This window comes from Leptinotarsa decemlineata, unplaced genomic scaffold, assembly GCF_025532065.1.
Source record: "Leptinotarsa decemlineata unplaced genomic scaffold, Ldec_3_MD MMD2_tig00026299_RagTag_RagTag, whole genome shotgun sequence".
In the NCBI taxonomy this organism is placed as follows: domain Eukaryota; kingdom Metazoa; phylum Arthropoda; class Insecta; order Coleoptera; family Chrysomelidae; genus Leptinotarsa; species Leptinotarsa decemlineata.
In genome coordinates, this window is record NW_027412676.1 from 6751773 (window position 1) to 6778479 (window position 26707).

At 33.7% G+C, this 26707-nt stretch overlaps 1 protein-coding gene across 1 annotated transcript; it reads left to right on the top strand.

Moving 5' to 3' along the window:
- The first annotated feature begins 18144 nt into the window (after positions 1 to 18144).
- On the top strand, positions 18145 to 25992 carry LOC111512548 (uncharacterized). Its single transcript, XM_023168688.2, has 2 exons — positions 18145 to 19006; positions 25399 to 25992. The coding sequence occupies exons 1-2, from the start codon at positions 18233 to 18235 to the stop codon at positions 25828 to 25830; spliced, it is 1206 nt and encodes a 401-aa protein (XP_023024456.2). The 5' UTR covers positions 18145 to 18232; the 3' UTR covers positions 25831 to 25992.
- The last annotated feature ends 715 nt before the right edge of the window (positions 25993 to 26707 follow it).

A 26707-nucleotide genomic window follows, 5' to 3' on the forward strand; every position in this document is an offset into this window, starting at 1 on the left:
TTTTTTTCACGAAGACGGCGTAAAATTCCTCTCAAACAATATAATAAAGTTTGAACATTGGTTTGAGGTCTTAGTAAGTCTCCAACAGAGGGCAAACAGTTGTAAAATTTGTTTCGAAGTAAAGAGAGAATTTGTAGTAATAATTTCAAAAAACAATTCAGTCTTGATGTTTTAATTTGAAATTTCATTCAAAATTTTAATGAACTAAAACTATTTTTTCAGTGAATGTATCTTCCGTCTAACACTTATAATTCTCAAAATATGTTTTTCATTTTGATTTTCTTTTGAACAACCTATCAAGGAGGTTACGTATAGCGCCATCTGCCCGCAAATAGCTCAAGCGAAGTTAATTCATACTGTTATTTTCTATCTATTCACTTTTATATTTTTATGCTTTATAGTTTTTATATTCTCATACTTACATTTATGTAAGTATGAGAATCATTATTATTATTATTATTATTTATTTCAATATGTAGCATATATATTATCACTTTCTGACCACTTTTTCACCCCAAAATGCTGAAATCACCAAATGTTCAACTATTACTTTCAATTTGTATAACTTATATTCTTTAAAATAATAACACTTTGACAATAATATTTTATCTTTTAAGTTGTGTATCTTATATTTCTCAGAATAGTAACACTTTGTCAATGAGATTTCATCTTCAACAATAAAGTACATTTTGATTTGATTGCAATAATTGATAGTTACGTACAGCGCCATCTGTTCGCAAATAGATCAAGCAATAATTGATAGTTACGTATAGCGCCATCAGCCCGCGAATAGATCAAGCAATGATGCTGATAATTCTGTCAATACAGTTCTTCCGATCTTGAGAGTTACACACAAACATGCATACAAACAATCATACATACATACATACAGGTGAAGCTAATATAAAGTGTGTAAAAATACACCGACAGCCGTATCCTTATTTTAGATTTATTGTATAGTGTTTCTTCAGATTCAGCTAAAGGTGTCATCATATATCGTCTACATTGATATGCAGAGTCGCCACGAAGAACAACATTACAATTACGCTGTTCTTCAAACCAAACTTTTCTGATCGAAGACAATTTGATCGTTTTCTTCCGTTTTCTGAAATATTCAGCATTATCACCAGCTAGAAAACTACAGTATGTAGAGAAATATAATTTCATCATGTAGATTTTTATCGGGAGAACATATTCAAATGTGAGTACAGTCCACAGCATCCAACACCTGAAGAAAACCAGCAATTTGGTAAAATTCCATTTGTGTTCTAGACATCTCAGCGGATGTCCTCGGGGGAAAGATATGATCTCTATAAAGTGAGGCTATAGCTCCAGACACCTTATGATGATTCTATACGCTATTGCCACTCATGCAACTGGAATCACCTACAGTAAGCTGCGAACATCCTGTAGCATGAAATCTGAGGCAAAGGAGCACCTGATTCATGGGTGACACAGCATTATTCCAGAACCACCATATCTCTAAATATTTGGAAGGCTTCTACATCTTGAGTGATCATCAATATGGCTTTCGAAAACAAACACATATTATAGTCTAACAATTTTCAATTGAATGTAACTCATATACAAATTGAACTGAGAGCTAACGGCAACAATGTTAAATGTTAGAAGTAAATTCTTACCAGGGTCATTTTTATTGTCTATGCATCGCCATTATGAATAATTGAAAACTAAGATGATTCCATAAAATTTGACCCCCGTAACAAGATAGCTTCGGCATATCGATAGGATATACGAGCTAATAGGTAAACCATTTCGTACATTGAAATATCGGTAAACTGATCAACACTCCGCAGGTCTATTATATTTGCGTCCTTAAAATGCCATAAATAGATCCGGTTTCTTCATTATCAAGCGTCCTTATCTTTATAGGCGTAGTAAGTTCTGTTTCTTGTGAAGGTGACTTTATTTTCTATTTATTAAATATATTTTATTATATTTATCAAATAGTCTGTTATATTTATTAAAATTTAAAATATAAGATAGAGTTGGCCCATATTTGTTTTTCAAAATACATTATCATAGATTTTCATCATAGTCACAGTTTATTGTGAGATAATTAGTTGACCTAGTCATTAACCTCAGGTATAAATGTTCGTTAAACTCAGGTATAACTAAACTGACCATTTTTTTTAAGCTCAAAACGGGACGTCCATATATTATCTGTATGGATGGACCATAGGCACTATAATATATATGATATTATATATCTATTAGGTAATATGACCAAATGGGAAAATGAACAAAGGCGTCTAACCCATATAATATATATATAATAATATTAACAATGAAAATAAACACAAATTTTTTAATGTTCTTTATTTTGTGTGCACATTCATTAAAATTATTTTTATTATAAGAAAAAGAAAAAAGTTATTACCAGCTTCAATAAAGCAACTTTTCTGTGGCAGTAATTACTAAATTATATACAACATATTTTTTAGTTATATTTATATTTTTCGGAGGAACAAATTTGCTTTAATAAAGTAGGTGTTGATTTTAAATTAGCATAACATTCTTGACACGTTTTGTTTATATTGACCTTAGTTATCAACATCGCCTTCAAAACTGAAACCTGTAAGCTGTTTTTTTCAGACGTCCACAATTTATTCATTAAAGAAAAGATTCTTTCTACTGAAGCATTTGTACCGGGTAAACATAAAATGTATTCAATTAAAAGACTAAAATTTTCATGCTTAAGATTGTTGGCGCAAAAGTGTTGAAATACTTCAACCCAACGAGTTTCAGTGTGAACTTTTAAATGATTCCATTCGGAAATTTTCTGTGAAGTTACGTAGTTTAATATTAATGTAAATTCGTCAAATACTTCTGTATCTTTATTGCTGTCAATGTATCCCTTTTCAATTAATATATCCAATGCTTTTTGTACATCTACCCATGCAGGTACTGTTCTTAAATCAGCCCAAAAAAAATCTCCATTTTTTTAGTAAGGATGCAAGTCCATTCTTCGAGATATTCACTGCTCGTTTTGTAAAATTCTGTAGCTGTTCTTTTCACAAAATCTTCATCAATATTAGAGCCATTATCTTTTAGTTTTACTATTAATGTACGAACTTTTTTTTTTTCATAATTATCAAGATTTAATATATATATATATATATATATATATATATATATATATATATATATATATATATATATATATTGTGACACAACTAGAAATACAAACCAATTCAAAGAACTAAGATTATTAAGAAAAAAGGAAAGAAGAAAAAAAAACAAACACATCAAAGGTGCTGCTTCGTTCCCTCCTGTTCATAAAAGAGGACATATGCCTCATTGCTCACAATTGATTTTGGCGAAATTGGTAACACCTGTGAATCGTTGTATTCATGCCATGTGGCACTATATGGGTGTCTGCAATATGCTGTGTAATGTCCGTTGTAAATAGTCTCACTGTGATTTGAAAGTGCATATAGATTATAATGACAAGGAGCCACATTGTCTGCTGCATAACTGCTGATATCTAATCCATCTGAAGAAAAGTCAATGGAAACATTCAATTTGCCACTGAACCTTTCCGTCGGAGAGAATCTTTTCAAATGAATTACTAAAATACGGGGAAACTTATAGATTGATAAGGACTTTGTACATTTTCTCCTTTGCTTGCACCTCGAACACATTGGTTTTTCATCTCCATCCAGAGTTTCCTCTCTTGTGAAAGAATCCAAGCAATGTGACAAACTCACTTGGCCAGATCTTTGTGGTATGGGAAGGGACAAATCCCAGAAAGGATCAAAGATTACTGATGAGTGTCCACAGTGTGTGCACTTCATAGTGGATTTTAATTGACCAACGAAATAGTCTACAATCTTGGAGTTGTTCATATTCAAATATCTCTGCCAGGACTCTTGTGCTTTTCCGTTATCGCTCAATTTTTCGTCAATCTCAGTTAAGATTGGTTCAGGTTTCTCAGTAATTTTGTTTGAGGTCCTCATGTAAACCTTCTAAAAGATATCGAAGGAATTCGTGGGCGTCTTGATGGGCGGAACCCTTGTATCGAGGGGCAAATCTTTGAATCTGATTTTTGAAGTAGACTGTGTTAATTACTCTATCAGATGAATCTTCTGACCATAATTCCTTGATAACTTCCGCGAACGATTTGATTAAAACACCTTTCATACTAGAAATACTAGTATTGATATCTTCCATGTATGCATCCTTTTTTAGGTATTCCAACAACCATCCCGTGTTTAATAAACATCGGATTATACTGTTCATGAAACAGGTGTTTCCAGGATTTTTTAAACCATTGAACCCAAGAGTTTTGATTGAAGAATGTATCACCGATCTACTGTTGCAACTACGTTTGCCACTACTATCTTCTTCTGAGTAAACACGGATAGGATGACTCACCCCTTCATTGGACTGGTAGGATAAAGAATTCGAAGCAAAACTGCTCAAAACTGAATTAGATATTAGTTCGTTTGAGGGCTCAGCCAGAGGACCAAACTCAGCCTCTTTTAGAGTTCCCACTTCCTTTTCTGTCAAAGCTTGACGGTTTTGCTGCGAGTCTTCCACCAAACTGCACAACTCCAGTTCTTGCACTGTCTGTACATGCCGATACATTTTGTTCATGGGAAACATTGATAATTCACTTAGGGTTTTTGATTGAGGAATTGTACCTAAACATGAAGCTGCTTTTCCTCTTTGAATCAGAATGCTAATTTTTTGAATCAAGAAAGAGGTAGCTCTTGGGTTATTCGTTTCTTTGGATATCCTATTGCCGATTTCACGAATGAACTCCAATGCTTGGGGGCCTAAGGTACCAAATGTTTCAATTCCTATTGCATAAAAAATGAAATTATCTCCCGCCGCGGCAACATCCAAATCTTTTGAAGATGGCTCGTTTGAATCCTTAAAAAAATTCAACATTGAAGAACTAGACGCTATGGCACGATCTGCATTTTTATGTTTTTCGGACTTCAAATGTTGTTCAATGTCACCAGCACCACTATGGGAAACACTAAACTCAGTGCGACACTTTTCGCATCTGACATCCGAAGAAGTATTACTTTGCTTAATAAACGGGTACTTTGCTTGTAGGTTTACATTAAATGAACACTTGCGTTTCGGCATATTACTGTATAATAATAATCTCACAAAACAACGGAAATCTTCAAATAAGTCACCAGTTTAACACTATAATACTTCAAGAAAATTACTCAAAACAATACAATAATGAGAAGACTGCATGTGCGTGGCTAAGTGAAGAAATTCCCCCACCTACACCCGTTACTAGGTAACCGATAGCGCGCGCGGGCGGGAATTGCGGATTGGTCGACGACGCGATCTCGCACCGCTCGGCGGCTCGGCAATCGTGTCTGACGTATTCCAATATTTAAAATTTTCGCGCGGTGTCAGAAAACGGGACTATTTTGCGTCCCGGATCATTGTACGGGGACAACGGGACGTGTGGTCGAATAAAGGGATAGTCCCGTTTAAAACGGGACGTATGGTCAGTTTAGGTATAACTGTCATTAATTAGTTCCTAGAATATTATTGGTTTCTAGATAAATAGTAATACCTATTTCAAAAAGTATATATGAATCACAATGCACGTAGAATTCAGTTTGTTAGTGGACACGCTTGAAAAAGCTACTGTGCAGTGAAACACGTGTTGCGGATTTGTTAATCTGTTCTAGTGAAAATTTCACAATGAAGTGTTTCTCAAAAAAAATCGACTTTAAAATAGTTTTTGAGGTAAGTAAACAACTGACATTTAGCTGAATAATATTATTTTTATAGTATTAAGATGGATGCTGTAGCAGGTCCAAGTAATATACAAAGAAAGCAGAATTTTATGTCGTTAGAAAAAAACAGATTGTTTGTAAAGTGTTCGAAAATTTAAAAAATACACTTGGTACAGTGGAAGTTATAGCCCAGTGTTAATTTTTAACGGGAATATCCGTGTCGACAATTGAACGCATCGTACCTGAAAAAAGGTGACTGGGATTGTGCAAGCTCCAAAAGTACATTGTCGTGGTAGAAAAAAAATTGAATTGGCGAGTACCAGAAAAATGTTGTACGCTATACCATTCATTCTTTCTTTTTTGAGAATAAAGCGCCAGCCAACCTTCGAATCCATTAGGACAAAGGTAATGGATAATGATCTCATTCCAAAAATGAGCATAGAGAAGTTGAGGAAAATAATAAAAGAAGATTTAAAATTTATATATGTCAAATGATCCCGTAAATCTGTCTTAATAGAAAGAGAAGAGATAGTCTCATGGCGACGGAGATATCTTCGCTCTATTAGAGAAATGCGTTCTGCTCACAAAAAGACTTATTATCTGCACGAAACGTGGTGAATGCTGGCCACACAGTTCTAAGGTATGGCAAGATACTTTTGTTACTAGTTATCTTCAAGCATTTGTGGTTTATCAACAGGGTTACGCGGACCAACGGGTAAAGAGCAACTACTAATTGTCGCCCATATAGGTAGCGAGAGTCGTTTTTTAAACGATAGTGCACTAATTTTTTTATCCAAAAAAACGGGGGATTATCACGAAGGCATGGACGCCCAATGCTTTGAAGGACGGTTTAAATTCCTTCTTCCACGAGTCGAGCCAAATTCGGTAATAGTAATGGATAACGCTTCATATCACAGCCGATTAGTAGAACAGCTGCAACTATGACCACCAGAAAAGCAGACATGCAGAGTTGGTTAGGACAAAAAGGAATTCCATTTTCCGAGGACATGGTTAAGGCCGAGCTGCGGTCATATTGGATAAACTGTGGTTATGTAGAATAAACTTCCTGAGAACTTTTTTTCGGATGAATTCAACCTAAACGATTCAAATCCAATGCGAATCGTTACTTCCGCTCAGGCACCGCTCTTAAAGCACCTTAAGAGTTTTCCTTGTAGTCCTTGAAAAAGAACAGAAAGTGTAATTTTTGGAGAGTACATCTTTTCGACAACCTGAATCTTCTGATAGAGTCCAAATCATCAAATTCAGTAAAATGATCTTTTGTCACCTAACTTTATGGGCTCCATCTAATTCTTCGACACTATCACAGTCGAATATTAAATTCCCAGCTACTTCCATCACTTTCATTTTTGAATGAATATTTGTGATGTTATATTTCACAGGTGTCAAATCGAACAATTAATTTAAAATAACCGTTACCAACTTCAACTGCTCGATACTTTCTAGTGAAACATAATACTCTCTAACGCGTCATCAAACCTGTACTCATCTTACTAACTGACTGAATGTCTGGTGAAAGTGGGCCTTACTATCATTCAAAAGTGTGAATCCATAGATAGCGTATTCAAGAAACACTTTTTTTTTTATTCATCAATTCGCATCAACCGCTAGGGTTATTAGCGACGAATCAGTACATATTGAAAAATGTTGGTAATGTTTGGTACAAAAATATTGTTTTAAATACGTTGCAATAGATTAATATTGTTCATAAATGAAAACAGTTTCCTAAAGTTGCAATTTTCACCCAAAATATCTTCTATTGTCTCTGAAAACAGATGATTCACCCTTTCTTGATGGTACAGTGGGCACTCACACAATATGTGATTCTTCATTGTGAGATTTTCACTGAACGATTTACAAAACCGCAACACATGTTTCGCTATAAAATAGCTTTCTCAGGCGTGTTCAGATTATTCTATAGGCGTTATCGTAAACTGTGAAGTAAAAATCTAACAATAAAGTTGTAGTTGAATACTCAGTATGTTTATTCTGATAAGGAAACAGTGTTTTCAATACATTCATTTCACGCTTTCAAGTTTTTTTTCTTATTATAAAGTTATTTCATTTGAAATGATGCCACAAATAGGTGATGAATATTTATGAAAAAGTAAAAAAGTTTTCTGATAGTCTGATAGACTCTTCCGTTCTGTAGGCAACACATTTTGCAATCAATTCTAAATATTATCGTGGGTGATTATTCTATTCATTGTGATTGAGTCATCATTCATTATTGATTAACGGTAGTGAATAATATACTTGATCCCGTATCTTTGTACCAATTATTTATGTCGAAAAGTTCAGGTTACAAATTTCTTCTTCACACCGAGTTTCCTATATACATAGATATCCGTCTAGTATCGGATTAAGATAAACTGTCATGAATTGATGTTTTTATTATCAAACGGTTTTTTTCAGCTTGCCCTGTTTGTTTGTTTGGGTCGAATTTAGTAATTGAAGATTGTATTGTAAATGGGATGGATTCTTATAATTTTATCGGTTTTAAAATAGACTTTGACTTTTCTCGTAATGACTTTTATTAATAATTTTAACAACTGAACTCTACTCTATACAATAGTTACTAAAAACATAAAACAAAATTATTCCTATAGGGAGATAAAATATTAACATCGATATATTATAATAAACAATTCCAACATTCTCCCCCCATTTTGCAATCTAATTGCAAAATCATTCCAACCCAAAACGCTTCGGTATCTTCACTCTTCTTCCAGATCTTGTTATTACTTGTGATGAAGCCGTCGCATCTTGGTGTCTTCTTTTGCATCTATTTTCTCCCTCTTCATCTTCTCCTTGCTGTGTTACCTTTCCATTGTATATGCTATTGTTTTCTACATTTCGATTTTCTGGTATCTCGTTAGTATCCCCTTCTCTAGTCTCCTTTAATTGGTTCGCCGTGTCTGCCTCAATTTCTAATGGAAACAATCGCTGAAGAGGACGAATTAATTCCCCTCGTTCTGTTTTAACACGTGCTACCCTTTCTATTCCATCTCTTCCTGGAAACAGTTGTAAAATTTTCCCCAATGGCCAGTTTACTCGTTTTTTGTTGTCACTTCCAATGAGTACAATATCTCCAATTTTGAGTGAAGTTACCCTTTTTTGACCAGTATGGACTAATTCTGCCAGATATTCCTTCCGAAATCGACTACGGAGGCCCTCTCGAAGTTTTTGCAGATACTTGTACCTTTTCAGTAGATGACCTCTATCAACCATATCCAACTCTGGAGTATCGGTGCTTGAATTTGAACTGATAAACATCAAAGGCGTTAATGGAATCAGATCCTCTTCGCTACTTGAGATATATGTGAGAGGTCGAGCATTAATATTTGCTTCACAGTCACACAAAACAGTCATGAGTTCTTCGTAATTTAACGATGATTTTCCCAAATTACGACGCAATAGTTCCTTTATAATTCTGACTATTCGCTCCCACCATCCTCCCCACCAAGGAGCAGTTGGAGAATTGAAAATCCATTTAATTTTTCTAGTTGTCGAATATTCTTCAATCTCTTTCCACGAAATTTTCTGCAGCAAATTCCAAGTACCTACAAAATTCCCACCGTTATCCGAATAGATTACAGAAATATTTCCTCTTCTCGCCACGAATCGTCTGAGTGCCATCAAGAAATCCTCAGTAGACAGGGATCGCACTAATTCAAAATGTACTGCCCTGTATACCGCACACGTGAAGATAACAATCCGAGATTTCTCGCCTCCTTTAAGAAAAAGCGGTCCTGCCAAATCCACACCAGTTACTTGGAATGGTGAAGACTGTTTGATTCTATTCAAAGGTAACGGTGCATACGGTGTATCTGCGGGGTTTTTCTTATGTTTCATACAAATCAAACATTTTGCCACAACATCCTTGACAAACTTCCTTCCTTTCAGTATCCAAAATTTTTCTCTCAATAATCCTAGAAGAGTTTGGACTCCTATATGACAATGTATTCGATGTTGTTGTCTAATCATTCTTTCTACAAGTTCGTGTTTGTATGGCAATATAATAGGATATTTGAAATCAAATGAATCATCACTTAGGATTAATTTAGTTTTTACCCTCAACAGACCATCTTCTGAACGAAACAAATTGATATTTTGAAGAACGTCCATATTTTCAGAAAAACTTTCATTCTGTATTGCTCTGAATAAACAAATTTCAGCATGTTCAATTTCATCGAAAGTTAATGGACCTGATTTTCTATGATTCTCTTTATTCGCATTATAACAAAATCTGAATAGCCAAGCAATCATCCTAGTAATTTTCGTGAACACAGAAAAATATTTGAATATTTGTGTAAACCACTGGTTTTGATTACTGACACAAGAAGTTACAGTCTTTTTTCTTTCTTTATCAACTTCATCATTCGTACAGTAAATCTCTACGTTTGGCCAGTGTTTTGGATCATTCTTCAACCACTCTGGTCCCTTCCACCATTGTTTCTCAACCAAAGTCTTACTCGAGCAACCTCTTGAAGCAACGTCTGCCGGATTTAAGTGACCAGGTACATGTCGCCAATCATTAACATTGCTCACTGAAGTTATTTCTTTCACTCTGTTACCTACGAAAGTATTCCAGTAACCTTGTGTTTTAATCCATGTGAGAGCAACCATTGAATCCCAAAACATATATATTTTCATTTTGAGCTACTTCATCTTTCATGCCTGAATTGGAATTGGAAGTCCAATCTCTAAGATTGAAGCCTCCCAAAGACATTAATTGTTTGGATTCAATAATAAATTTGTTCATATCTTTCTCAGAATCAAAACTACATAAACAGTTATCTACATAAAACGATTTCTCCAACAAATAAGCTGTGTCTTGGAATTCTGGAGGTGATCTAGATAAATGGTAGTTGATAGTTGCAGCTAAAAGGAATGGACTACATTTCAAACCAAAAACTACTCGACGATGCCTAAAAAATTTTATTTTTTCATATGAATCATCTTGCCACCAAAGAAATCTTAGAAAATCCCGATCCTTTTCAGTAACACTGATCTGTAAAAATGCTTTCTCAATGTCAGCTGTTACTCCTATCTTTCCTAATCTGAATTTAACTAAAATTGATGGGATTAAATCAATCATATTTGGACCTTTTTCTAGACACCCATTCAAAGATACACCTCTCTTATCAGTTGCCGAAGCATCAAAAACCGGCCTCACCTTTGTGGTTATACTGACTTCTTTAATGACAGCGTGATGTGGTAAATAGTGTACTTTTTTGTCCTCAGCTTGTTTTGCTTCCTCAATAATTGCCAGTGTTTCCCAGTCATGAAGAATTTTTTCATATTCTTGTAATTTACCTGTATTTCTTAACTTTTTTGTAGTAGACATCAATCGAGAATTGGCCATTTCATCATTTCTCATTATTTCTGGATGACCTTCAATCCAAGGTAGATGAACTTCATATCTGTTCTCCTTCCAAGTTATCGTTTGATTAAACTTCTTTAAAACTTCTTCTTCATGTTAATCTTTGGTTTTGATATGTGCAACATCTTTTATTCCTATCACATCAAATTCCATAGATCTGCAATGGAAAACTCAGTAAAACCGGCAAATATAGTAGAATATGTCGAACATTCACTTACTCTCTGACCCATTATTGTCCAACCTAAATAAGTTTCGAGAGCAACGTAGCCATTCATCAAATTTTCGATTTTTCCTGTCAAAAGCTTACCAAAAACATCGGCTCCTAATAATAATTGTATTTCATTTGAAACATCAAAGTTTCTAGTATCACTCAAAATTATATTTCTTTGTTTCAAATAGTCTATAACGGATAAATCAATCAAACGAGGTAAGTTGTTACATATTTTCACTTGTTCCACCACATTCACTTCTGTTTCAAACGTATTATTTGGATTTTGAATAATAATATTATACACATCATGTATTTTTGGTTCTGACTGAAACCCACCAAAAACACCTTGTACAATATTTTCCTGACGAACACTATCCAATCGTAATTCAGCTGCACATTGTCGTGAAATATATGATCTTTGCGATCCTGAATCAAGTAACGTTCTAATCAATTTCTGTTTGTCATTATTGACAATTTTGACAACAACCGTTTGCAATAGAGTTTCGTTCGAAAAATTGTTAGTTAAAGTATTTTCAACCTTATTGTTTGGATTTTTATCATCTTGATCAGTGATACCTTTGTTCACATGCAAATTAGGACATAAAATGGGGTAATGTTTCTTTGAACATATCAAACACCTAATTACAGCTCGACAATTCTTACTAATGTGATTCAATTTTAAACAAGAAAAACATCCACGTTTTTTCATTATTCTAGATTTTCTTTCATCAATTGAAAGACTTTGAGCTTTCAAACAATCCTTACTTGCATGTGAATTCAAATCGCAGAATAAACAATTATTTTGCTTATCTTTTAAATAATCTTTGGGATTAGCTGTGTACAAAGCAGCTGCTGTATATAATTCGGGCTCACCTTGTTTTGGAAAATATTTATCCTTACTGTCATGATATTTGTTGTGCTCGTGTCCTTTTCCAAATCCTTTTTGTGCCAAATTTATTCGTTCTTCTGACTCAACCTCCATTTTTAAAAAATCTAATAACATATTCAAATAATTAGTACCTTTGGAAGTGTCATTATCATCCTTCTCATTTCGTTGATTGAAATTACGATGTCTTTCCCAAGTTCTTAAAACTTCTGCAGGCAAAGCCGATTCTACAAGAGGGAAAAGCATAGCCGCATATTTTTCGCTAGTAACTCCTAGGGATTCCAAAGCTCTTAACTGGGTTTCAAGTTTATCATACAGATTGGAAAGAGACATACCTGTTTTAGCTTTTGAAGATTGTTGCACTACAAGTTGTAATAGTTCCCTTACGTAAACTTCGATTAGGAATTCGTCCCTGGCAAAACGAGTCTTCAACTGGTCAATGGCTTTAATGTAATTGGGCCCAGACGGGGGGTAACTTTCTACTAAATCTCGAGCAACTGAACCACTTTCCGTCGCTTGTAAAAGATACTGAAACTTGTCTTCATTATCTATTTCTGGGTCGTTGTGAATCTTCTTGAATTGTCCCCAGAACCCAATCCAGTTCTTCACGTTCCCATCGAATTTCTTCAGTTCTATTCTTGGTAAATGAAATTTTCTCTGAATTTTCTCCGTTATAGAGAAATTGGCACAGCTCAAATTATCTTCTTGGGTCTTCGTAATCTCGTTCAATCGGAATTCGCATTTGGATTTATATTTTATCAGTTCGTCTCTGTAATATTCTACCTCGTCGTACTCCTCTTCTAATTCAATATCATCGATGGCTTCTAATGACAATTTTTCTTTAACTCCTTCATCTGCCTCGAATAATCTGCTACTCTTATCCTCCAATTGTCTCAGTAGAAACAGTAAATCATCTTTGGTCGAATCTCTCAGCTTCAAAGCTCCATCAAGCGCTTCAACAGATTTTTTGAAAAGTCTCCTCAACTGCTGCCTATTTTTCTTCAAACTATCCATCTTTTATGTCCTGTCACGGTCGCCAAATATTGTAAATGGGATGGATTCTTATAATTTCATCGGTTTTAAAATAGACTTTGACTTTTCTCGTAATGACTTTTATTAATAATTTTAACAACTGAACTCTACTCTATACAATAGTTACCAAAAACATAAAACAAAATTATTCCTATAGGTAGATAAAATATTAACATCGATATATTATAATAAACAATTCCAACAGATTGATCCCCTTCCTGTTGACAGATTGATCTAATACTTGGTATAGTCGAAGTGACCGGTATTGTGCATAGGCGATATCGGCGCCTCAAAGGCCAAAATAACCAATACAGAGAAATGAAGCCGCTGCCAACTAGTCCACGTAGAATGAAGAATTGGCGGTTCGTATTGGATAATTTTTACTAACTGAGTTTTATGATTGGCTGAAGAGTCATTAAATTTAATTTGAAGTCATGTTACGGTGACGAATAGAATGCGAGGATGTTTATAACAGTCGTGTTGTCAATGTTCAGTTCAGGAACTGATCGCGATTTGAGTGTTTAAATTTGATATTGGTGTTTAAAATGTGGCGTTTTTGGACACGTACTGATAATAATAAGGAGTCTGATAACAACGCATACTATTTCCTGTGTAGTGATTCCAATAGCGATGGTGAACAATGCGAAAAAGAGATACAAGTAAATAAGATTCGAATGCATTTGAATATTGAAACACAGAGAGTATGTTTCAATGTATATAAAAATCTACAACTCAAGTTTGGTTTCGAGGGAAACAAACTATTACAAGCAACATTAAATTTGATCAAAATTCCTCTCTCAACTGTACGTAAAATGGTCAAAAACAAATCTTATGAACGCAAGACGCGATGTAATACAGGATTATCAAAACCTTTAGATGTTCATCTAATAAAATCATCAAAAAAACAATGTACTACTGTTACGAAAGCAATGAGATTTCTACAACTGAAATCATAAGAAAGAAATTTAATATTTTTGGTCATAACGTGCGCTGCTGTGACAAAACTATTCAGAATTGGATGAAGAAACTAGGATTTAGATTTGAAATAATAAACAAACGTCAAGCTGTTATGTAAAGCTGAAGAATAGTGGAATTACGTAACAAATACTTAAAACAAGTAACTAAATATAGACAAGAACAACGGCAAATTTTCTATTTGGACGAAACTTGGTAGGATACTCACGACACAGTTACGAAAGGGTGGACTGATGGTTCGAGAATGTGTACGCCTAACATGCCTGCAAACAAACGATCGCTACTAATTATTGTGCATTGCAAAGAAAGTAAAGGATGGGTTCCGAATTCTTTGAAATTACGTGAAAAAAAATTAAGAACTGCAATTGACTATCATAAGAACAATGGTTTGAGGAATGGTTTGAAAACACAATGATCCCAAATTTGGATGTAAATAGTGTAATAAATAGTTCTTGACAACTCTTCCTATCATTCACGACAGCTCATCAAATTACCGAATAAAAATTCGTGGAAAGATAAAATACAAAGTTTTCCAATGGATAACAATTTGTAATCTGAAGAATACTATACTGAAAACCAACTACTTGAAGTTTTACAGACAAAAACATTCGAAAAAGTGTATGCCCTTGAGAGTATTGCTGAAAAGTATGGACACATCATACTGGGACTTTCCCTCTATTTTTGTGTTTTCATTCCCATCGAGTTGATTTGGGGAAAATTGAAACGAAGCATCAGGCGTCAAAATAATTTTCCAGAATTTGATAAAAGGTAATAGACCTAGTTGAAAAAGAAGTATCTGATATTTCCGAAGACTGGCAGAAAAGCATTAAAAAAGTAATTTCAGTTGAAAAATACTATATGGAGATTGGACACTTCCATAATAATGGTGGAAATAAATTTATTATTGATTTAAAGGACAACAGTGATAGTGAAACAGAGAATATGGAAGAGGAATTATCAGAAGCTTTCAAAGAAAGTGAAGCGTTTTTGAAGCGATCGAAATATTTATTATATACACTCAGCAATCTATGGTATTGATCTGTTGAAAAATAATGAAATTGTTGGGCATAGCGTAACCTGACTAATTATGTAAATACTACGCCTAATGATTTTATTTTCAATGAAGAAATGAGAAATTAAACTTTCAATGTTTTTATACCACTTTCATGATAAAAGTGGTAAAAAGCATAAAAAATTTCATTTCTCTTTTCTTCACTATAATTTCCTACTACGTAGTAACGGCTACATCCATCAATTCATTGATTTTATTTTTATTGCTGAAGAAAGTGATTTGATGACGGCTACCTAGGATCTTCCAAATTAGGTATTTTTCAATTTTTAGTGCATTATCTACATTAGTATGTTTTTTCAATAGAACCGTTTAGCATAAAAATGTTTTCACTTATTTTATTCACATAACTGAAAGATATGTTCCTATAATAGTAAATATCTTACAATTCCCACCATCTATTACATTTAGAAACTAACTAACTAACTAACTATTTTTTCCAATATTCCAATGGAAACACACCCATTTTAATGGGTTTAATTAATCAATTTTGATTGGAAAGCTATTTGGACGAATACGATATTGACCTTCATCAAATTATATATGTTACCTCCAATTTACATGTCTATCCATTCCAAATTGGAACGGCAATAAAAATAAGAGTACAGTCATAAACATTTCTGGCCTGTGGCCCCTAGTCGCCCAGATAGTTAGTGAACGTGCTATCAAATTTAGTTGAGAAATGAAGGCTCGGCTAGCTGGACTGGCTGAATACTAATTTTTTGTCCGTTTCACAATATTTCTTCATCAGTGCCGTGTGTTCGTAGGGTTAGGTGAGGCAGTGAGTGGTTTTGCAAACCGATTTTTGAAAACTATTTCTAGAGATCAATAACCTTAACACCAAACTGATATTTTTGCACTCGACGCGCGTTTCGCTAACAAGGTTAGCATCTTCAGGAGAAGCAAATTGATACTGAATTTAAAGACAAGCGTTAGCTGTTTATATACCAAAAGTTTTTTGGTCCGATGTGCACTTTGTTTGTTAAATGATGATTATCCTAATAGATTTTTCGGTAATTAACTAGTGGAGCCACTACCTGCAAATTAATTTGTCCGCTTTTCAATCTATTGTCTATTGTTGAAAATCAATTAGGATAATAATCATTCAACAAACAAAGTCCACATCGGACCAAAAAACTTTAGGTATATAAACAGCTAACCCTTGTCTTCAGATTCAGTATCAATTTGCTTATCCTGAAGATGCTAACCTTGTTAGCGAAACGCGCGTCGAGTGCAAAAATATCAGTTTGGTGTTAGGGTAATTAATATCTAGAAAAAGTTTTCAACTTTTACACCAAAAGTTCCAATCTCAACCTTTGAACCGGTTTTTAGGAAAATCTTAGTGTTTTTGGGTACTTTCATCAATATGGCTTTCTGGAGACCTTGAAACAAATGATAACATTACGTGTGAGGAATCTGTCAGTCGACAGGGATCCGTAATTTAAAAATAAGGACTTACATGTTCAAGTTCAGCGAGTAATTTTAAAAAATATTCATGAATGCTTGAAGGGACAGTCATTGACTACGCAATGAAACGAAAACAAAGGAATAAAAAATTCGCAAACGTTGATGGTGCTACAAAAGATGTGATTCGGCGAACAATTCATGGTATATACCAGAAAAATGGAGTACCAACCTTGGAAATGATTTGGTATAAATTACTCGACTATCCCGATTACAATTACAAATCTTTAGAAACTCTACGAGGTGTCTTATTGTCTTGTGGTTTCAAATATAAAACATTGAACAATCAGATGGTCATAATGGAATCGACACGCATTGTTCAACTCCAACAAGAATATTTGAGGCGAATGAAAAGCTACCGAGAATCCAGCAGACATATAAGCTACCTCGACGAAACTTGGTTTGATACCCATGATGTTGTCAAATATGCCTGGGTAGACGAAACCGAGTATTGTTTCAATCCAATTGAAATGGTTTGGGCCACAGTGAAAGGAAGCTCACGGAAATGTAATCAGTCACCGACTTTGAATGCTGTGGTGCTTGACAATATAAGGCGAGTGGTGAATGAAGTAGGTAATAGTGATGTGTGGAAGAACTGTGTGGCCCACGTTATAAAAGAAGGGAACAAATATTATGTGCAAAGTTCCATAAATCCGACCGTTATTCAACCCGATGATGATTCCACCTCATCCAAATATAGCGAAGAAGAATTTTGATTTTTCTAGCAATTTTGTTGGCCTTTATTATTTTGTAAATATATGTTTGACGAGAATTCGGTGTGATTATTTGTTTTTTCATTGTGTTTTAGAGTTTTCGACTCGGAAATCAACTACCTTAAATTTCGAAATTTTTCATGATTACTCATGGTGGGAAAATTCAGTTGAGATAACTTTTTCATGAGGTGATCAGTTGCTATGATTGTAAGAATGAGTAATTGAAAAACTACCATTGAAAAATGATATGTCGACGCCTATGTCGAGGCGGGAATTCCTTCTCTGTGCTTTGACGTAAAATGTATCTGAAGAAAACCGTTTTTCTACACCAGAAACAAACACTGTCCCATGATACACGTTAGCCTAACCTAGCCTAACCTAACCAGAATCTTGAATTGTGATCTTGCGAAATATCGCAAAATTAAAACTATCAGGCGAAAAAGATTATTTTTTTTTGTGCTGTCTCAGAAAGATATAGGATTGGTTTATTGAGCTTGGCATCTGAAAATCTAGTTCAAAAAGAAATGATCAAATCGATTTATATTTCATATCATAAAATTTTCTGAAAGCACCTGTATAAATATATATGAATTGTTTGACTTTTTTGTCCCTCAAAGAGAATTGTACAAAAAGAATTACAGTAAAAAGTTAAAAACAAAAATGAAAAAGAAGCCGTATTCTGTTGAAACAATTTGAAGCTAGCAAAATTTAGTCTGAATTTTACAATACTTGAATAATATAAAATGGAAAAGTTAGAACCAGACGTCGCCGTAATGCTGAATAAGGTTGCAAATAAAGACAAGATGTCAACACTGTCGTACGAAGTTGAAGAAAAAACTAAAAGTGAAAGTGGATATTTGGGAACTATGTATTATGTCATTATCCATTATGATGAGAAACATATTGAACGATACGTAGTGATAAAAAAGGCCCTGGAGAAACAGAAGATAAGAAGAAACTTTCCGATAAGTAGAATTTTTCAAAATGAATGTTTATTTTACAATAAAATTTGGCCCACACTTCTAAGTTTCCAAGAACTATATTATGGCACTGGTAAAGCATGGTTCAATAAAATACCTACCTGTCATGTGGTATCCGAAAAACATGACCAATTGGTTTTGGAAAATTTAAAGTATAAGAACTTCAAACCAGCCGAAAGGCGATTGTTTTACGATAAGGAACATCTCGAACTGATCCTCAAGGAGTACGGAAAATTCCATGGAGTATCTATGGCTTACAAACTGAAGTTCAACAAACAGTTTAAATATTACACTGCAAAAATGTATGATTTCTGGAAAGATATCAATAAAATACCAGCTATGAAAGTATACTTAGAAATTACAATGCATCAGTGTTACGCGTACTTAGTTTCTGAATCGAAAAAAGGACCCATGATAGGATTTCTCAAATATGCCCAAGATTTAGAGAAATCTATGCGGCCCACCAGATACTGCGATGATTACAGTGTTATTCTACACGGTGATTGCTGGAGCCATAACATAATGCTGAAATATAACGTGAGTAACTTCAATTTTTATTTTTATTAATCAATTAAAAGCTTTTAATTCGACTTGAATGTATGTTTGGGTAAATATTCATTTTGAGGACACCCGGCAATTTTGAAGAAAGTTGAAGAGTATACTTACGTATTTTGATACGTACATAACGAATCCGAAAGAAAAAAGCGGCGTTCTCCCTTATTTACAAAGTTATGGCCCTTCAAAGTTCAGAAAAGGGTAACTTTTCAGTCTTCTTTTTCACAAGATGAACCATTCAAAAACACAAGCATTTATTCACTAGGTCACCTATACACCTTATTACTCCTTAATTGACAACATTTTTCTTAGAAAAAAACTTCATAAACGACTGTTTCTTCTGGTGACATTCTTCTATTTCTAGATTAGTTACTAGTGACAGTTCAGAAAAAAGAGGTTGGTATTTGCCGTCGCCTATTATTTCAAATTTGTAGATTTGGGTTTTCAGTTTGACGTGAGTGATTAGAAAAACACAAAATGAATTTGAACGAAATTATTAATTTAGTGAAAGTAAGAGAAAATTTAATTCTTTATTGTGTTTGCAGCAACAATGCGTTGTTTTAATTGCAATGAAAAGTGCAAATTGAATTATCACACTTTACTGTATAAATGTAACAAAAAACGGAAAATCAAAATACCGAAGAAAAAAGCTTAGTACATTTGTTGTAATTTTAAAAAAAGTGCCAGAACTGAACCTTCTTTGAATGTAAATTGGAATTGGAAAAAATTGTACTGTTCATAGCATACTTCTTATTTATTCCGCACTTTAGAATCAAATTTATCAGGAATGAACTGAAAATGAGCTCAGAAGCTGTAATCGATTGAAACAATTATTGCAGAGAAGTAAAACATCTGGTTTTTGTTGATGTATTGTGTATTATTACATTCACTATCATTTTAGGTTTGTTTGAAATGGTGCAATAAGAACATGTTTAAATTGGGCGGAGTTGAAAAAATCGTGGAAATTGACGAGGCTAAGTTTGGTAAAAGTAAATTCAACAGAGGACGATTGGTACACGGACAATGGCTTTTTGCAGATATAGATAGGAATACCAAAAAGTTTTTATTGTCCCAGTTCCTGACAAAACTGCTGTTAGTTTACTTCTTAAATCCATCTTATCTTAATACACCTTATATAACTAAAAAAAGCTCCGTACATTTTTTGAAATTTTTATCGGAAAACTGTTGATTGTTGAAGTATTAAGGTAATCTAGAGAATGAATGCTTGTATGTTTGAATAGTTTATCTTGTGAAAAAGATGGCTGAAAAGTTGGCCTTTTCTGAACTTTGAAGGGTCGTAGCTTTGGAAATGAAAGAGAGCGTCGCTTTTTCCTTTCGGATTCGTAATCTACGCGTCGAGATACGTAAGTACACTCAATTTTTTTTTTCAAAATTGCCGAGGGCCCTCAAAACGAATATTTACCTATGTTTGTATGCGAAGATGAAATCTTGCAAGTTGAATTTGACCCACTACCCGGTATCCGAATGAGCTGAAATCTGACATACTGGTCCAGTCCCGATGACAATGCATGCTTATGATAAGCATGAGGTGATGCTGCTGTCAGGATTGATTCCAAACCGGGAAACTCCTCACCCATTGGAGTATAGATGACAATTAGTGGGTCCATCATGAAATTACTGTCACCTTCTCTGGGTTGGCTCCAACCCAGAGAACTCCTCAACGGTCGGCAGTAGGGACTTGAAATTTTGCATAACCAATCGGGGGGTCTACCGTGATATTGCTGCGACATCCAGGAATTCCCTAACTTCGCCACCCTGTTATATTTTTTGAAATTATTGTTCACTGGAAAGAGAAAAAAATAGTGAGATATTTTGCCATAGTCGAGTGTTCGTTTCAAGGGCATAAACCAATAGTACTCGACTTTAACCTCGTAATTATTCATCTCATACATGAAAAAATAATTTCAGCAGATTTTGAATGGACTTGATGAAAATTATTAACACTTCATTCCGTCAACATTCATTTCTACCAAGAAAGCTGCGATGTTAGCGAAATACGTCTATAAATGAAAAATGTTTGTGAAAATTATTTGATTATTATCGTGGATAATTTGAGCAAATACTCGAAATGTCCTTCTTGGATCCCCTGAAAGTGAAACAGTCTATTTTCGAACTTACTTTCAATAGTTTGGAATGTTTCTGGGATAATGCTAGAACAAGTTTCGGTAAAAAAGTTTCTGGCTTTCTACTTCTCCATCTTGACACAAAAAATGTATGAATTTTTCAAAAAAAGAAAGGAAGCAATCAATTTAAAAAATCAACTATATACAAAGATGTGAAGATCATGCAAAGAAGTAACTTTTAGACACAAACTGGAAGAAGAAACCCACATTTTTTTAATCATTATGAAGAAGTAGAAAGCCAAAAACGTTCTCAAAAATGAACCTCTATACCCTTTCAATTTAAACAAGATTCCTATGGATGGGATTGGATCAAATTAGCGAATTAATGTTATTTACTCACTCTCATCGAAGACACATGCTTAAAGACGGCAGTAAACAAATCTAAAGAATTGAACTTTAAACGTTCAAGCCAGTCTCGAATATACCTACACAGTAGGTAAAATGACTGACGCCTATCAGAAAACAACTACTCCTCTGACTAATACCACGAAGGGCGTTGCCAGGGGAGTAGTTGTTTTCTGATAGGGGTCAGTCCATTCAACCTACTGTATAGGTATATTCGAGACTGGCTTGAACGTTTAAAGTTCATTTCTTTAGATTTGTTTACTGCCAGTCTTCAAGCATAGCCCACTGACTAATAAGAAAGTTTATCTTCCTTATTCAGAGGAATCGGGCAAATTACGCATGCAGTTGGTTAGTACCTCGTCCACTGGATGGAGTGACATTTTGTTGTTTCGCTCCAACTTAGGATGAGGAATGAAATACTCTGAAAGAATTCCGATTTTCAATTATGGAATATCATTACCTTTAGGTCGATGATGGTCACTATCTTACACTGATGAGTGGCTGATGAGCCCGAAACTGGTCTGCAAGTGTGCCCGTTCCAAAATTGAAGGTCGATTATTTGAGTTGTATTTCCAATTGCATATGCAGGAAATTTTCTGTGAAAATTCCTGCACTGACGCCTGTCGGATATAATCCAACGCCCTTCGTGGTATTAGCCAGGGGAGTAGTTGTTTTCTGATAGGCGTCAGTACCTACTGTGAAGGTATATTCAAGACTGGCTTGCACGGTTAAAGTTCATTTCTTTAGATTTGTTTACTGCCAGTCTTCAAGCATAGCTCACTGACTAATGACTGTATTTTCTCATAATGTTATTTGTACGTATTTGCTACTGAGGAACCGATTAGGCAAGTGTCTTACGGCGAAACATCGGACGTCTACCAGTCAGGATGACAGTGAAATTTAACTTATTCAATTATATTGTGTAGGTATCATGTGAATGATATCGATTTCATTACGAATGTTTGGAATACAAACAGAATAGAGAAGTGTTTTTCCTATAATTCAGCGTTTTATAAAAATATTTATGTTGAAAGTATTTTTCATTCGTGTAATTCAATGTGCATATGAAAATATCTGTTTCGAGAGTGCTTTCTCTTCCAGTTTATATCTGGAAGTTACTTCTTTCCATGATTTACACATCTTTGTATATAGTTAATTAATTGCTTCTTTTCTTTACCTTCCCACATTTGTATCAAGATGGAGAAAACGATTTTTTCCAAATGTTAATCTCTTCTAAAAGTTGAGTCATTTTCCAACCTGGATCTGACAATTTGAAGAGTTTTATCAACAGGAACATTCGTGAAAAGACTTTCAACATCAAAGCTCATTAGAACATCACCATCACTGAGTGTTAATATCTTTAAGTTTATCTATGAAATGGGTTGTATTTTCAGGAAACTATTAATATTTCCAGATATTGATTTCAAAATATTCAAAAAGTGTCTCGCTAATTTCTGACAGGGAGATGCAATTTAACTTACAATTGGTCTTAAAGGAACATTACGTTTATGTATTTTTGGTAAACCATAGAAATAAAGAGGTTTACTAAAATTTCATTTCTCTTATACATCACACATTTTTTGTAACTTGTGTTTACTAACTTTGGGGATATTTCAGTCCTCTTTCGGTTGCAAAGTTACGAATTATCATTTTTCATACACCAATAACTCCGCAACCGGTTATTCAAATTCAAAACAGTAAAGATTCCCTTTCGATATAAAATTAAATTGAAAGTGCTCTCTCTGCGGCGAGTGATGTCACGTCATTTGCTTTCTTATGAAAAAGTACAAATTTTCTTCTACTTGAATATCTTGCCCGTTTGACAGTTCCAAATCGGAAAACTGTACACATCTCGGCAAATTTTCATGCTTTATAAAGCTCCGATTGGGATTAGACCTTCTTTGGAGTATTGGTCTCATGTATGGAGCTCTGTCCCCAAACATACCTTGAAGTTGCTGGATTCCATCCAGAAAAGAGCCATCCGCCTGGTTGGAGACGATTACATAACGTGCAACCTAGATAGCCTGGAACATTGAAGAAAGGTTAGGTTAAGAAATTAATACCATTAATTCCTCTTCATATGACAATTACTTAGACAAATGAACGTTGATACCTTGAATGTATAGAAAACTTGGTTTCCCATTTTACTCATTTATTGAGTTCAAACTCGAAATAACCAATGACTTATACATTGAAAAGTTCATGAGGGTGTCAACATTACAGTTTATCTCGGCAAGTATGGGTTTTTTCTTCTCGAAAATCAAAAAGAGTGCATTTCCATTCAAAATTCATATATTCTTCATAAATTTTTTCATTTAAAAGTATATAAATATATTTAATAAGTTACTGACAAGTTGAATACATTTTTTTTCGAACGTAGTTATAAATTCATTCATATTTAATTTGCTCTAAAAAGTTTTTTTTTTGATTTCAGGGAAGTGAAAAATCCTAAATGACAAAAATGATTTGTTTACTTCCCCAGATGAATATTTCGAAATTTCATTCCGAAATATTAATTTTCTTGTATAATTTTGATGTTAAACCTACATATTTTTTTGATTTTCTGCAAAGGCCTTCCAGAGGTTTTCAAATTACTTAGTATTTATTTCTGTTGAGGTATCTATTTTCGGATGACACCAAAAAAAAAATACGATTGATATGGAGAAATGATTTGTGCAATAGGCAAAACTGAATGATAATGTTACTTTCTCTATACAAGTTGAACGAAGATCAGTGCTGATGTTCAAAAAAAAACTGTTTTCCGATCATTATTATTTTGATAAGACATTTTCAAGATTCAGTATATTCAAATCTTATGAATTGTAAATGAATAAATGGAGTTTTTCAGATAGACAAGAGAGTACCTAAGTTTCGTACATTTCGTGAAAAATAGGTATTCTACGTATAGATATTAGTGTGTTTCATTTTAAAGCGATATTTTTTTCTCAGTCAAATTTCATTGTAAAAATTGTAAGTAAATTAGAGGCTTTGCTTATTCAAATTCGATTTCTCATTTAAATAAGATGGATGTTTTTTTCAGTTTCAACTCTATTTTTCAGTATTGAACATTTTTTTAGAAGAAATGAAGCAATGAAGCTATCCCAATACTCTCCCATCAACAGTTTTTGAGCTGTAAGTTGGAAAGGAGAATTTTAATAATCAGTGACACCAAATTTTCTTTGAAATAATTTTTTTTATCTTACAGTAAATATTATTCATAATAAACACTACAAAGTTATTAAATTTCAAATTTCAGAAACAAAATTTTGTATTTAGCGAGTGTGTATGTTTCTTGTGTGTAATTTCAGTATTTCTAATGATTTATACATTGAAGTTCATATTTATTCACTAAATACAAATTATAGTCTATAAATAACAATTTCATAACTTCGTAGCGTCTATTGTGAATAATAATTACTGAAATAACAAATACTTACGATTTCAAGAAAATTTGGTATCAATTATTATCAACATTCACCTTTCCACCTCTACAACTCAATAACTGTTGATTGGAGAGTATTTGAAAAACGGAACATTTTTGTAGCAAATTCAATTTTCTACAAAATCTGTTCACTTATTTCTTCTCAATAAATTTTTCAATACCGAAAAATAAAATCGAGTTGAAACTGAAAACAAAATTTTTCCCTGTTATTTATACGAAAAATCGAATTTTTGAATGAGCAAAACCTCTAATCGAAATGGGATTTTTTACGGCGGAACTATATTGTTTTTCTACAAATTAACAGATTTTCAGGTAGGACCGAGGAAAAAAATATCGCCTGAAAATGAAACATCCTAATAGATATTTTTGTATTGCTATATTTATTTGATCAAAATATTTATTTTTTCATGTTCATAATTTTGAATATTTTCTTCACTTTTCAGGATTCCGGGAAACCAATAGACCTCAGACTAATAGACTTTCAATTTGCCTATGTCGGGACCCCAGTTTACGACCTGTCATATCTGATATATTCAGGAGGTACTAAAGAAATTTTTGATGAACTGGATCACTATCTGGAAGTTTATCACGAGTCTTTGAGAAATACTTTGAGGAAATACGAGTGCGATCCGGACACTTATCCTTTCCATATGCTCAAATATGAATGGACCCGTTACTCTAATTTTGGATTTGTTATGGGTCTCGTTTTGATTAAGGAAAAATTTATGTACGAAAATAAAGAAATGACTTTGTCCGAAATTATCGATAATATTGACAATCTGAAGGACTTCGACAAAACAAGATTTGATATAGAGGAAGTCAAAAAGAAATCTTTGGAATTAATTGACCATAGATTCAAAATGGCCATTATGTAATAATTGGTATTGCTATCATGATCTAGTATCCTATTTTTCCATTGATGATATTTATATTTTACAGAAGAATTTTGTAATCCTTTCGAATACTTTATTTTATAGTGAAATTATTTTCAGAATATTTGTAATATAATAAACTCGAATATATGAGTTTGCATCCAATATCAACGATTCTTTGTTTGAAAGTGGTTGATAATGTGTCGTAGTAAATTTCATCAGTTCGAACATCCATTAAAAAAAAATCTGTTTTTCCGTTAATCAGCTGCCGCTCCCATACGAACGACAACTCTCAGAAGTTGAGAAACTTGTGCGAGCTGAGGACTAACGAGGTCTTACCTTTTAACGTGTGATTCCTAACACGGTTGTCTAATATATCTCTACTGTGATTCGAAATCTATGAAAGAACAAATGGAATTCGAATGAATAGCCGAAATATCGATTACAGGCCGTTTCTTTTATCATGTGGTAATATTGCTATATTCTAAACTGTAACAGATACGAAGACGACTAAATGGGAAAAAAGGTAACTGTCATCGGGGAAAATACAATGGTCAAAAAATTTTACAGGGACTCTCTAGGTATACGGAGAAAACCGAAAATGCTGTTTTCGTTTTTTTCGAATGGAATTGTTATTTCGGAGAATAGGTATCAAAAAATGGAAAAAAAAATGTTATTGTATTCGAAGTGTACTATGACGATGTAATAATGAATATTCGATAAAACGTTTCGTGTCAACATGGCCATCATCAACTTTTTTTAAATACGGACCTGTCCTTGTTATTACAGAAATTGAAAAAGCAGTACATTCACAATCCAAGGGTGTATAACACTTGATATTTTTTTAGCGTTTCATTTGAAATAACTACCATCATCAGTG

What these genes read in the sequence shown, in the direction of transcription:
- LOC111512548 (XM_023168688.2), top strand. Translation starts at nt 18,233, where the DNA reads ATGGAAAAGTTAGAACCAGACGTCGCCGTAATGCTGAATAAGGTTGCA. An exon ending in ACATAATGCTGAAATATAAC is followed by an intron (nt 19,007 to 25,398) that starts GTGAGTAACTTC and finishes TTCACTTTTCAG; the next exon opens with GATTCCGGGAAACCAATAGA.